At 38.5% G+C, this 14,511-nt stretch overlaps 1 protein-coding gene across 1 annotated transcript; it reads right to left on the bottom strand.

The window, feature by feature from the left end:
• Positions 1-1,337: 1,337 nt before the first annotated feature.
• LOC121995157 (subtilisin-like protease 4) lies at positions 1,338-1,799 on the bottom strand. The gene has a single exon (XM_042548974.1). The coding sequence runs from the start codon at positions 1,797-1,799 to the stop codon at positions 1,338-1,340; it is 462 nt and encodes a 153-aa protein (XP_042404908.1).
• Positions 1,800-14,511: the final 12,712 nt, after the last annotated feature.

Genomic DNA, 14,511 nt, shown 5'->3' with positions numbered 1-14,511 from the left:
CTATCTTTGTGCTTCTCATTTAAATCAATAAGTGGTTTCTCCGTCTCCCGAAAAGTTTTGAAAAAGAGAAAAACTAGTGAACGGAAGTCTCCTGTAGTTAGGCCTTGAACATACTGACCCTGGGGGGTTAGGAACGAAGTAAATCTGTGTATCTCTTTTCGTTCATTATTGTTTTTATTATATTCCACTGGGACTAACCTTGATAGAACGAGCATGATAAAATAAGTAAAATAAAAGTGATGAATCGATATTCATCGCCCCTCTATCGACATCACTGATCCTACAGTTACTTGAGTATCATACAGAAGACCACATGCCAGAGAGGACGACATCGGTGATAAGGAGAGAGATCAGTGAGATAGGGGAAAGGTCAAGCCAGGAAAATTCTAAATTTACAAAATTAGTGACGAAAATTTAATTCCGTTGCTAATTAGAGATGAAATTAAATTTCCATAATAAATTTTGCGATGAAGTTTATTTTTCATCACTAATTTAGCGATAGGATTAAAATTTCATTATTAAATAAGCTCAATTAGCAATGAAAATTTAACGATGAAATATTAATTATGTCGCTAAGTTGCATCCGAAATAATACTCGATAATTAAATTTTCATCATTAAATAAGCGATGTAAACAATTAGTAATGAAAATTTAACGATAAAATATTATTTAGGTCGCTAAGTTGGGTCTAAAATAATCCCTGGTCACTAAAATTCAGATTATTAATTGTAGGTGTTTTTCGTAATATAGTATGTAGACAAACTAGGTAGTTGTGCAAATAAGATATGAGACAAATATATCAAAATGTATTTCCCCACTTGAGTCAGCTAAATACATTGAGATACGAGCCAAATATGCTATGTGATATGTGATTCAACCATTTAAAGTGACAAAGTATGGATGAAAGTTGAAATCAATTAGACCCACAATAGTAGATCAGATAGATTGGGCAACAATTTCTAAGAGTGAGAATGTTAAAGTAAAATAAGTAGCTCAAATTGTAAATTAGATGACCCATTATTCAAGTGGACCAAGAGATATTGTAAAATTATTTTAATATTATAAGAAATAATTATAAATAAAACAGACATGGATTCTAATTTAAATTTAAAAAAAAAAATAAAAAAAGGGATAAATACTTGTCCATGCAATATTCATACATTAAGATGCAGATACGAATATGATAATTAATAGTTATATAAGAAGCTTCCTTTGCTTTATATATATCATCATCACTCCAGAATGATGGTGATTGGACTTCTGACCACAATCCTCACCGGGGAAATACACCTCAATTGCCCTTCGACGGCCGATGACGACGCCCCATAGTCACTCCTTCATTTGAAACTGATCTCGAAGCTCTTCTTTTTATTAACCTTATTGAAGGTTAAGCTTCTCGGAACTACTCGTGCAAAAACCACATCTGGCACGCCCAACTTTGCGTAGTAAGTCACTGCTACCTCGCCGATGTTAGCCACGGTCCTCGTGAAGGTTACTGTCCTTGCCTCGTTTGCCGACAATCGGACGATGGTGGAAGGATAGTTGAGCTCTCCTTCTGGGATGCTCTTGATCGATGGGCAGTTGATTTTCTGGTGGATGATGGACCTCACATCAGAGACATTGTAGACAAAGGCCGCATAGTATGGATAATAGTCCACTGGAGAGATGTCATAGATGAGTTCTGGGTCAAGGACTTTTAGAGGCATGACGTGGCTGGCTCCCACCACGATGAGGTCGGTTGGAAGGTTCCTCTCGTTAGAGATGGGCTTGTTGGTGTTATCTTTTACGTAGGTCGTCATCATTATGGTGGATTTGATAGTTGTGGGTGACCAATCGGGATGGACTTTCTTGATAAGGGTGGCGATGCTGGAGAGATGGGGTCGGACATGGAGGTGCCAGAGATAACGTTGAATTTCTGTGTGTTCCAAGCGGTGAGGACGCTGACACCAGGACCGATGATGTCAGACTTGACTATCCCCGTTGTATTTTGGCTAAGCCCATGGAAGAAGAAGGAAGTTATTGCCGGAGAGTGGGGCACATGGGTAATGGTGCCTTTGAAGACGATGGTGGCCGTCGGGAGGGTGGATGAGTTGATGTAAGCCTTGATCTTAGGTCTAAAGGCGTAGGGAATGTGCAACGCCGGCAGTGCGTGGAGATCGGCAATAGTGCTATAGCCATCTTTTGGTGCATTGATAAGCACTATGCCGGCACCACCGGCTTGCTTGACGACTTCCCCCTACTCGGTCCGCTCGTTGATGCCATGGTCATAGAGCACAATCTTTCCCTTCATGTCGATATCGTTAAGGGAACCATTGAGACATAAGGTGGAAGCGCCACCAGGGAACATGAGAGGATACTTCTTCGATGAGAATCCCTGTGGCTGGTAGATGTTCTCGCCGTGGAACTCATTGCTGTTGTCGAGCTTTATGGTGGCTAAGAACTCATTGTCCATAGTGCTGGCCGCCACCGTGAGTAATTAACCACGACGCGTCATTGGATATGGTGGAATTAAACGGCCCTGAGTTGTCGGCCGAGTAGATAATGAAGACTCCCTTGTGCATGGCGTTAAAACCGCTGATCGCAACTAGGTCAAGGTAGAACAGACCAGGGTCACCACCGAGCGAGACTAAGTGGACACCGTCCTCCACTACAGCGTCCATCCCAGCGAGTATCTCGTGCCCCTAACACTCATCATTCGAGCAAACCTTATAAATGGCGATATGCGCAAAGGGGGACACTCTGATCGCTAGTCTCCTAGCTAGACAGTACACATTAGTGTGCTTCATGAATGTACCAGTGGCGGTGCTAGACGTGAGTACCGTGGTCGTCATTATCAATAGGTGAATTGGTCAATCCATTAACGAAGGACCGGGCGTTGATGAGCTTATTGTTATAGAACTGCACAGCCGACAATGACATATTCCCGAAATCACAATGACCCTTCCACTTGGCTGGAGGAGGCGGCATGCCATGGTCACTATATGAAGGGTGGCCAGGGTGATGCTAGAGTCGAGGACACCTATGATGATGCCTTCCCCCATCTTGGTCACGTTCCACACGTTGAGTGTCGTGGCGCAGTCCTAAAATTAGGGGTGTGTGGGTGGTCAATGGATGGTAAACCAAGCTTAAAACAACGCGCATGAACCAGTCGACCTTCGACATAGCCGCCACATCCTTCTCCCTCAGCCTCACCAAGAAGTCGGTCATAACATTCTAGTAGGAGTGTATAACCCACAATGTCACATCATCTTCTTGGATCTCTAATGTTCTGGCCAGAAGGAAGGTGTAGTAGTCTCCAGAATCATACGCGGAAACATCCGATTAAACTTCAACATGAACAATGTTAACTTTAAGCTCTTCATTGCAGGCCGCCCCTCCGGTGGACAAGACAAAAGAAACAAAGAGAAAGAAGAAAAAGATGGAGGTCATTGGTGCAATAATTGAATGTCACTCTTGTTAGTATTAGTTCTAGTCCAATTATGAGATGATTGATAAGGGTACTCTTGTATCATATTTTAGTTATTAATAAAAAGATAAAGTTGGTTATTATATTTACTTCAATTTAATGTTGAATGAATAAGTATAATAATGTCCTAAAGTAGAAGGTTTTAGTCTACAACATATCAATTGGTTAAATTGATAGTGGGATATTGTGGATATATAAAACGCTACTCTTAACTATTCCTAGTTAAACATTAATATATAAGGACAATATTAATGCGTTGAGACTAACATGTAGGTCAACGGATGACTTAATCTTACAAGTTATGGATATGAGATATCAGGTCTGTAGGACCGTTAGGCCGGCTAGAAGGTGTTGGTGCAATATCCCACAGGTCAAGGTTGACCTGGTTGACCAAACTTGAGTCTTGGTTTGAGTTTCGATATTTGACAATACAAGACTTCGATGATATGGACAAGTGCAGGTGCAGTTGTTCATTTGGGGAGATTGTTTGGTGCAATTCCCCTCTGATCAGGGTCTGATCAGGTTGGTTGAAGAAGAAGTCAAGTAGGTCATGGTTGACCAGATACTTGACTGGGAAGTCCTAACTGGGATGTTAGGCAGAAGGAAAATCCTGGTGAGTGAAGCCAGGTGAAAGTCCTAGTGAGTGAAGCTAGGCAGTTGAAAATCCTAGTGAGTGAAGCCAGGTGAAAGTCCTAGTGAGTGAAGCTAGGCAGTTAGAAATCCTGGTGAGTGAAGCCAGGTGAAAGACCTAGTGAGTGAAGCTAGGCAGATGAAAAGTCCTAGTGAGTGAAGCTAGGCAATGAGAAAATCCTGGTGAGTGAAGCCAGGTGAAAGTCTTAGTGAGTGAAGCTAGGCAGTTGGAAGTCCTGGTGAGTGAAGTCAGGCAGATGAGAAGTCCTGGTGAGTGAAGCCAGGCACGGGGAAAATCCAGATGGGTCAAGGTTGACCAGACATCTGGTAAAAGTCCAAGTAGTTTAAGGGATTGACCGGATACTTGGCACGAGGAGAAAAGTCCAAGTGGGTCAAAGGGATTGACCAAACACTTGGTGAGGGAGTCCTAGCAGGTCAAGGGTGACCAGATGCTAGGCATGATGTACCAACAGGTCAAGGTTGACCGGATGTTGGTTTGAGGGGCTTGGGACTTGGTTTTGGGCAAAAACCAGTAGCTGGATCAATCAACCGATCGATTGGCTGGAGCCCAATCGATCGGCCAATCAATTGGGGAGTCCCCGCAAGAAGCCTTCATCCCAATTGATCAGTGGATTGATTGGGAGGCAGTCGCGAGCGCACAGAAGCCTGCTGGATCGATCAGCCGATCGATCCAGAGGCCCCAATCGATTAGTGGATCGATTGGGAAGCTGTGATTTGTCGCGATAAGCCTTGGATATATCCGTTGATCGATCCAGGCCTTTCCTGAGAGCACAGAGGCGCTCTGGATCGATCAGTGGATCGATCCAAAGCCTCCCCGATCGATTGGATTCCAATCGATCGGGATCCGACCGTTAGCATCGATAAAAGCCGCAGGCGTTCGATTCCTTCGACAGAACTTGAACGATTCATCTCAGATCCTCGATAGCAACTCCACAGCTCTCTCTAAGCTCCAGATCGCTAGTTATTGAAGGTTCTTGGAGGTTCTTCCAAGTCAAGAGGCGGATCAAAAGCAAGAAGAAGAAAGATAGGGTTAGGGTTTCTTGTATTCATTGTAAGCCTTGCTTATACTTTTGTTCCCTTTCCTTTCTTTTTGTATTGAGAGTCTTGTAGGGCTTCTCCGCCTTCGGTAGTTACCGAAAAGGAGTGTTTATTAGTGGAGGTGTATGTGTGTGTGCGTGGATCCTTGGACTAGTCACCTCTTGTGAGGTGGATACCAAGTAAAATTCATTTATTAGTGTTGTATGCATTTGTTTCTTTGTATTTCCGCTGCACATCTTTGAATAAACAAGCAACGAAGCACACAAGCACGCGACGAGCTATTCACCCCCCCTCTAACTACTTTTCGGTCCCAACAGAAGGGGGGTTGAATAGCCCTGTAAAAAATAAACAAAAACCCTTCCCAACTTTTCAAACTAACACTTGTAAAATAATCAAAGCAGTAAATTAAAAGTAGAAAAGAAAGAGGCAACATTGTTTACTTGGTTACAATTGGGGAGGTTGTTAATCCAAGGAAAGGATGAAGTGCATTATCAATCTCCTTCAGGCGGAGAAGCCTCTTACAATGTTGAAGCACAAAAAGAAAGAAGCTAATCTAAACAGTGGAAAGCGCACAAGCGTTGTTACAATTTCTGAACTGATTTTAAGCTTCTAGACCAAGGCTATATTTAAAGCATTGGTCGGGGCGCCTGGAAGGGTTCCGGGCGCCTTGGGGGGATAAATTTTATCCCCCAACGTTCAGATCGAGATTTGACTCGATCTGGTCAAAATTCAATCTCCGGGCGCCCGGAAGGGTTCCGGGCGCCCCGGACCCTAAGTCAACTCCGGTTGACTTTTTTCGCCTCAGTCTGGGTCTTCAACTCCGGTTCTGCTCACTTGGGTGATCTCTGGCATCCGGAAAAGGGCTAACCCGAGCCCAACTTCCGATCTTCTCGAGCGGGCTTCCCTCCGGCTTCTCGTCCCTCGGAATCGCCACGTGTTTCCTTCTCGTCCGTCAGCATACTCATCCGTAGTATTCGTCCCTCGAACGCAACACGTGTCGTCCTTCTCGCTAGCTGCGTCTCTTGCTCCCCGAGTAATCTTCCGCTCCAGCTTTCGTCCCTCGGAACCACCACACGCTTCCTTCTCGTCCCCCGGTGTACTCTTCCGCAGCACCTCGTCCCTCGGACTGTCGTCCTTCTCGCTAGTTGTGTCTTCCACTCGACTACCTGTGCTCCTAAGCTCCTGCACACTTAGACACAAGGTTAGAAATAAACAGGACCTAACTTAACTTGTTGATCACACCAAAACAACCTTCGGGTTCCAACAATCTCCCCCTTTTTGGTGTGAGCAACCCAAATTAAGCTAGAGTAAAAATATACATGAAATAAACTTAACTAAATTTGTATTTAAGTGCAAAAAAATAAAGCAAGTTAAATTTTGGTGTACCTCCCTCTAGACTTATACTAATCCTTCTCCCCCTTTGATAAAAAAAAAATGAGGTTTCAAAAAAAATCTAATGGTTAAAGACTTAGAAAATTTTGAGATCCTTAAAAAATTGCAATAATTTTCACATAAACAGTCTAAAATAAATTAATAAAATTTTCTAAGTGAAATTATAAGAAAAAAATTCTAACTTAAACAATTTTGCAAAAATATTTTTTTAAAAAAAAATATTTTTGACAAAAGATTTTCTTAAATCTTTGAAAAATTTTCTAAGTAATTAAATCTCTAAGTCAATTTCAAAAAGTATTTTTTCTAAGTGTAAAAATATTTTGAGAGAAAAAAGATGTTTGAAAAACTTTGAAAGCATTAATTAATTCTAATTTTAATACTTTGACAGAAAGTTAATTAAACATTTATTTCAATATTTTGGCTTCCAGGTCGTGGCGAGGCACTAGATCTTCTTGGTTATTGGAGCAACAATCACTTCCTTAAACAAAGTCTTATAGAGAAATTCATTGTTTAATTTTCTCACTGGAAAGCGCTAATTTTAATTTTAAAATTTAGACTAAGCAAGATTTAGGAACTCAATAAAGGTTCCAGCCTACTGGATTAACTAACAAATTTTTAGGGACATACTTTCTTGAAATGTTCCTAATTTGTCCCGAGTGATATCTAAAGTACCAATTTAAATTATTGGATCTTCTAAAATTGGTTTTAGATGAACATGCATAATTTTTCAAGTTATCTATTTGAAGTTTCAAATTTTGATTTTCTAGTTTCAATTTTTCACTTTTCAATTTTGATTTGTCTAATTCTTCTAAGGGACAAGATTTAGCCAAAATTATTTTTAAATTTTTTATTTCCTTTCTAATTTACAACAGTCTTTAGTTAATAACTTAACGAACTTAAAAAGTTTATCGGGAGGAAGAGAATGTACCTGACTTACCTTGTCGAGTTCGTTGTCTGTGTCTCCCCATGAACTGCTGCTTTCTTCTGACGAAGCTCCCCCTTCATCGATGCTCTCGATGCTCATCTCGGAAGAGCTTGAATCGCAGTCGTCGTCTTGATGACTCGCCATAAGTGTGAGTCCGGAGAATGCTTCGACTTCCAATTCAGACGACGTATCGTCCCACGTCGCCTTTAGGGCCTTTCGCTTTTGGATAGACTTCTTACCCTTCTCCTTGTCCTTGATCTTCAGCTTGGAGTAGTTGTCCTTGACATGCCCTTCTTCATCGCAGTGGTAGCAGCGGATCATCCTTTTCTTCTTCCCCTGCGGATGGTCAGTAGATCTGGATTTACAAAGTTTCTTGAATCTTCTTACCATCATTACCATTTCCTCGTCGTCGAGAGAAGATTTCGACTCTGGTTCGTCTCTCGAAGCTTTGAGGGCGACGTTATTCTTGGGCTCCTTCATTCCTGCACATCTTGACTCATGCATTTCAAATGTTGAAAAGAAATCTTCTAACGAAATTTTTTCTAAATCCTTAAAAATGTAAAAAGCATCTACTAATGATGCCCATTTGGTATTTCTAGGAAATGAATTCAGTGCGTACCTGAGCGAAACTCGGTTACTTACCTTTTCTCCAAGATTCGAAAGTTCGGTAATGATTTCTTTTATTCGCGAGTGCAGATGCGCGACTGTCTCATCTTCCCCAAGTCGCAGGCTGGTGAGCTGATTGTAAAGCAGATCTCTTCTGAAGAGCTTGGCTTCGGACGTCTCTTCGTGCAGCTCGAGGAACTTCTCCCAAAGTTCCTTTGCCGAGTTGTAGTGCCCGATCCTGTTGACTTCTTTTGGTGGAAGAACGCTTAGCAGATGGTATTCTGCTTTGCCATTCGCCACATATTCAACCTGCTCCTTTTTCATCCATTGACATTTTTCCTTATCTTCTGGAGCTACAAAGCCAGATTCCATTATTAAAACTAATTTGAAATCTGTTGTAAAAAAATACCTACATCAATTTTTTCCAGGTGGCGAAGTCCCCTTCGTATTTCGGCGGGTGGATGCTTGGTCCGGCCATCTCGTTGCTTCGTTCGGCGGTTAGTCCTCCTAAAGCACCTTGACTCTGATACCACTTGTAGGAATGTTTGGCCGGCTAGAAGGGGGGTTGAATAGCCCTGTAAAAAATAAACAAAAACCCTTCCCGACTTTTCAAACTAACACTTGTAAAATAATCAAAGCAGTAAATTAAAAGCAGAAAAGAAAGAGGCACAATTGTTTATTTGGTTATAACCGGGGAGGTTGTTAATCCAAGGAAAGGATGAAGCGCACTATCAATCTCCTTCAGGCGGAGAAGCCTCTTACAGCGTTGAAGCACAAAAAGAAAGAAGCTAATCTAAACAGTGGAAAGCGCACAAGCGTTGTTACAATTTCTGAACTGATTTTAAGCTTCTGGACCAAGGCTATATTTATAGCCTTGGTCGGGGCACCTGGAAGGGTTCCGGGCACCCTGGGGGGATAAATTTTATCCCCCAACGTTCAGATCGAGATTTGACTCGATCTGGTCAAAATTCAATCACCGGGCGCCCGGAAGGGTTCCGGGCGCCCCGGACCCTAAGTCAACTCCGGTTGACTTTTTTCGCCTCGGTCTGGATCTTCAACTCCGGTTCCGCTCGCTTGGGTGATCTCTGCCATCCGGAAAAGGGCTCACCCGAACCCAACTTTTGGTCTTCTCGAGCGGGCTTCCCTCCGGCTTCTCGTCCATCAGAATCGCAGCGTGTTTCCTTCTCATCCACCGGCGTACTCATCCGCAGTCTTCGTCCCTCGGACGCAACGTGTGCCGTCCTTCTTGCTAGCTACGTCTCTTGCTCCCCGAGCAAACTTCCGCTCCGACTTTCGTCCCTCGGAACCATCGCACGCTTCCTTCTCGTCCGCCGGTGTACTCTTCCGCAGCACCTCGTCCCTCGGACTGCCGTCCTTCTCGCTAGCTGCGTCTTCCACTCAACTACCTGTGCTCCTAAGCTCCTGCACACTTAGACACAAGGTTAGAAACAAACAGGACCTAACTTAACTTGTTGATCACACCAAAACAACCTTGGGGTTCCAACAAGGTCAACATATGGATATATATTATAGAATATGTACTGAATAACCCACCATGAGAATGTTTTATGGATTATTATATGAGTATCATAAATATTCTCATAGTGACTATTAGTATGAATAATCCTTAGACTTGAAGTCACTACGGTTCCATATAAGGAGTTGTGTACTTTGGTATTGACAAATATCACCTATAACAAGATGGACAATAAAGTTGATCACTGGATATACAATAAGTTATGCAGAGTGATGTGAATAATGTATATGAGATCTATCCCTTCCATATGATGGAATCGATATCTGTGGGCTCCTTGATTAGTAGGATACAAGAATGCATGACCATGTTTAAATGAGTCAATATACGATATTGAGTTTATTTGATTGAGTGTGTCGACTTAGAGATCAATAAACACAAAGATTGATAAGAGGATGACATGATTTATGCCTCATTAATCAATCTAGATATAAAGGATAGAAAGATTGAGTCATACAAGATAATAAATACAGAAAGGTTAAGTTGGATCTCGATATTCTCATCACTTGAGTAGCAATGATGCCTTACTAGATGTCACTCATTGTTTATGTATCTAAAATAGCTTTAGAGATATTGCCAATGTTACCAAAACATATTGGGTCACACACAAAGAACAAATTGATTTAAAGATGAGTTCATATGATGGATTATTGGATTAAGTCTAATTCAAATTAGACTGATTGAGTTAAACTCAATTTGATCCAACTATTGGATTGAGTCCAATTTGAATTAGAATTATTGAGTCAATTCGGATTGATAATGATTAATGAGTTAAACTTATTGAGTGATTTGATGAATCTAAATTCATTATGAAAGAGGAGTGTTCAATTTAGAATTAATCATGCATTTGATGAAGAGTGGTCAATTTTAAATTGAACATGCATTGGATGAAGACAAATATTAATATCAATTAAGGCAATTGACATTAAGTCAATTTCATGAATGACTACAAAAGGGGGTTTGATTCATTTTCATAAGGAGATTAATTTTGTGTTCTTGCTCTTCTTCTTCTTCTTCTTCTTTTTCCTGTACCTTGGCTGAAACTTCTAAAGAGGTTGCTAGCACAACATTTGGTTGTTTTTCTTCTCCACTTCGTGAGTTCGTGAGATGGGCGGAAGGATTATTTGTGTGAATACCGAAAGAGGCACGAACATGTGATCATGTTGAGATCTAAGCTATCGGGAGTTCGTGTTCACAGACCAAAGGTATAACTCCCTTTAACAAAATTTAGTATATGGTTTTACTTCGCATGGATCTTCTGGAAAGGAACTAATTATTTTTCGCTATGCTTTCTACGTATTTAATGCTTTAGTTCCTTACAACTCTTCTCCTTGTGGATGATTTATAGAAGAGAAGAGGTGATTATTTATAGTATCCAATTAGCAACGATTCAGTGTGTGATTTGTTATTTTCTGTTTAATTGACAACTAATTAAAAAAACTTACTATAATTGCCAAAACTGACGCATTATGATATGCGATTTTGAACGTCACTCTTATCCTTTGGATGATTCACAGAAGAGAAGAGGTGATTATTTATAATTATATATAGCAACCAATTAACTAGCATTTGTTGTAGTTTCTTAGTTATTATATATATTTTACATGTTACATGTTATATATATAATATATTAATCTTATATTTTTTTTTTCTTATTTTTATTTAATTAATATTATTTTGTATGGCTATAAAAATATATATTTGAGTATAAAATTAATATTTATATCCAATAATTTCCTTAATAAAGTTGATCAATTAAATTCCATAAATGTAAGCTAACTAATTAACTAAATCAAACTAAATCTATATATTTAAACTAATAAATTTCTTAATTAAATAGGAATTCTAATTGAATATAATTAATCTAATAAATAACCTTAATTAAATAAATTTGAAATCTAATTAAATTATAATTAATCCAATAAATCCTCTTAATTAAATAAATCTAAATTCTTATTAAATTGTAATTTAATCCAATAAATATCCTTAATGAAATAAGCGGTTTCGGACACTACACTGGCATATTCTGTGTATGATTTGAACAAATAGAGAAATGTTTTGTTCTTTAGTCGTAAGCTAGCCTTAAACATATATCTAGCCTAAAAGTAACTTTCAATTAGGTCAATTACTTTCAGCATAGATATACATCTACCTACACAAAATGTACAAAACCTACATAAAGTATCTTCCTTTGAACTTACACAATAGTTCAATTTAGTAGCACGTATGTAGATAGACCCAAGAAATTCCTAGGAAACTTACTCAAATAGACAATCATTTGATTAATCTTGATAGCTCAAGTTTAGGCTTATCAGTCTATAGATATTATATGGCAATTGATTGACAACAACTAGTCGATTGCACCAATCGACTTGAAAGCCTATTGTATCCAACTTTACAACCATCAATCAATTGATGATGTGTGTCAATCGATTAGTATCATCAATCGATCCCGCTAATCGATCATAGAACCTTCTATATTCAACATCATACTGAGCAATCAATTGTTGATTCATGGCAATCAATTGATGATCGCCAATCGATTCGCTAGTAGATCCAAGAGCCTTCTGTGCTTAACTTTAGAATTGACAATTGATTGTTGAAAATTAGCAATCGATTGCCTCAATTAGGAGTCAATTTGGCTAATTGTTTTAAATTGATTTTGTGTTCGACTTCGAGGCCATGAATTGATCTCCAAGTTTTGTATTTAAGCTGAGACTAAAAAGGTTTGATTCTTCAATTTTAGGAAGAGTGTTGAAATATTCAATAATTTTTTATTATATTTTTAGAAGGTATAATAAAAAAATAATAGTTTAGATATCGCCAATTTAATTTTTAGATAAACCTATTAGTTTTGTTTGAAAAATTTATTAAAAATAATAAATCATGTAAAGAATGTATAAAAGGAGAATATTTGTAGTATCTAGAAGAAATCATTAAGATCCTAAGGCTATGTTTACTCAAGAGTGTGGATGAGGAAAGGAAAGGAATCAACTATGGAAAGTTATCTTTGGAGGAAGAGAAAAGAAATGATGAAGAAATCTTTTCCTTTGCACACTTGTTTACCTTGATAGAGGAAGGTGAATACTTATGATGTAATTTTGTAAATCAAAAAGGGTGCATGCGTCATTTTTTTTGGGTACATAGTGTAATTTTATGAGTTAAAAAGGCTACATGCGTCATTTTTTTTGGTATATGGTGTAATTTTGTGAATGCAAAAGGGGTACATGCGTCATTTTTTTTTTTCCATCCGCTGCTTTCCGTCCGATTTTGAGGTGATCGATTTTGGCTCAAAAATTATCCGCGGATGGATTGCGTTACTTTTCCTTCGGAAAATTTTAATGAAGTAAACGACGGAAACTTTTCCACTGTGGAAACTTTTCCTTAATTTTGCTTTCCACTCTCCCAAGTAAACATAGCCTAAAAGTTCAAAAACACACTAACACAAGGGATTAAGATTTAAACTTAAACAGAACTACCATGCATTGCCACTGATCGAACCCTTGATCATTGTGTTGCAACTCTGCTAATTCCATAAATCAACCCAAAAAATTAAAGATAAAGAAGACATTATTATGGATCCTAACCTTGGATCACATTCTCAGGTCTAAAGCCATCATGAGTAGAAGATCTCACCACAAGAGGATCAAAGCTAAGGATAGCTGCTCATTGATTCAACAATAATGAGCATCCCTTCATGGGCAGTGCATGTCTTCATTAGAACCTCTCCTTCCTCGTGTTCACATAGTTATCAGATGTTCTCTCTGCTACATCAGCGTGGTTCATTTTACCTTTGGAGCAAAGCTCTGGTGAGCCGAGGTATCATGGTTATTAACTCTTCAACCTCATTTCTCTTGTGTCCCCGTGGATTGACATAGTTAATTCATATAGGCCTGAAGTTGATTTATAGCAAGTACGAAGTGTTGGTTGCCTCAACCCCTCCTTACATGTATTGTTGTTAGTAGGTGAAATCCTCGTAATTTATCTCCTTTCTAAATAGTAAGAAGCTACCCTAAAAGGACTATCAAGATAACAATTTCATCTTTTTACTGTTAGGATACACAATGGATATTCTGTCGACCTAATGAATGAAAATGCACAATAATATTCAAACCATGGTTGACAATTTTTTGACGTATTTTTATAATATATCAAGTTCATTCATAGTAAAAAATGATGTTTCTTTGAAAGAAACATAAATATATATTTCTTCTACTATGCAAAGTATTCTATAACATTTTTTGAACATTAACGGTTATGTTGGATTTTAATTTTTTGTGTAAGTTCAATCGAGACCAATAATTTAACTAATTATGCAATCGAAACTAAACTAATGAATTAATAAACCAAATTTATTTTTTTTATATCCTTCAAAAAATTAATTTAGACAATCATATAAGTTAATAAATACCACATATAACAAAATTAAATGACACTCCCAAAATAATTTAGGTATATATAATTATGGGTACATTTCCCGTATATACTAACCAAAAGAATATTCCTAAGTGAAAGGGAGAAAAAGAAGTTAATTTGAGTTACCAAAAATTAGTGACAAATGAAAACTTGTAAAATAAATAAATAAAATTAAAATTTGTGCTTCCTTCCCATTTCTATATTATATACTTACTATTATATATAGAGAGACTGATGCTCATCTGGAATTGAAAAATACACAGTAAGCACCTAAAATTTTATTTATTTTAACTTTTTTTAGCTCGAACACTGTACACTACAAAAAAAGAAGCATTACCGATAACTTATTCCGTCATAATTCTGTCGATGAAGATGTGTACCGATGGAATTACGATGGCGAATAATGTGTTAGTGTAAAATTCGTCGGGAAAATATATTCCAATGGATTCATGTATTCATTAGTAATATTATCGACAGAACAGA

Source organism: Zingiber officinale, chromosome 6A, assembly GCF_018446385.1.
Source record: "Zingiber officinale cultivar Zhangliang chromosome 6A, Zo_v1.1, whole genome shotgun sequence".
NCBI lineage: Eukaryota > Viridiplantae > Streptophyta > Magnoliopsida > Zingiberales > Zingiberaceae > Zingiber > Zingiber officinale.
This window is presented reverse-complemented; position numbering and strand designations above follow the sequence as displayed.

What these genes read in the sequence shown, in the direction of transcription:
- LOC121995157 (XM_042548974.1), bottom strand. Translation starts at nt 1,799, where the DNA reads ATGACGACCTACGTAAAAGATAACACCAACAAGCCCATCTCTAACGAG.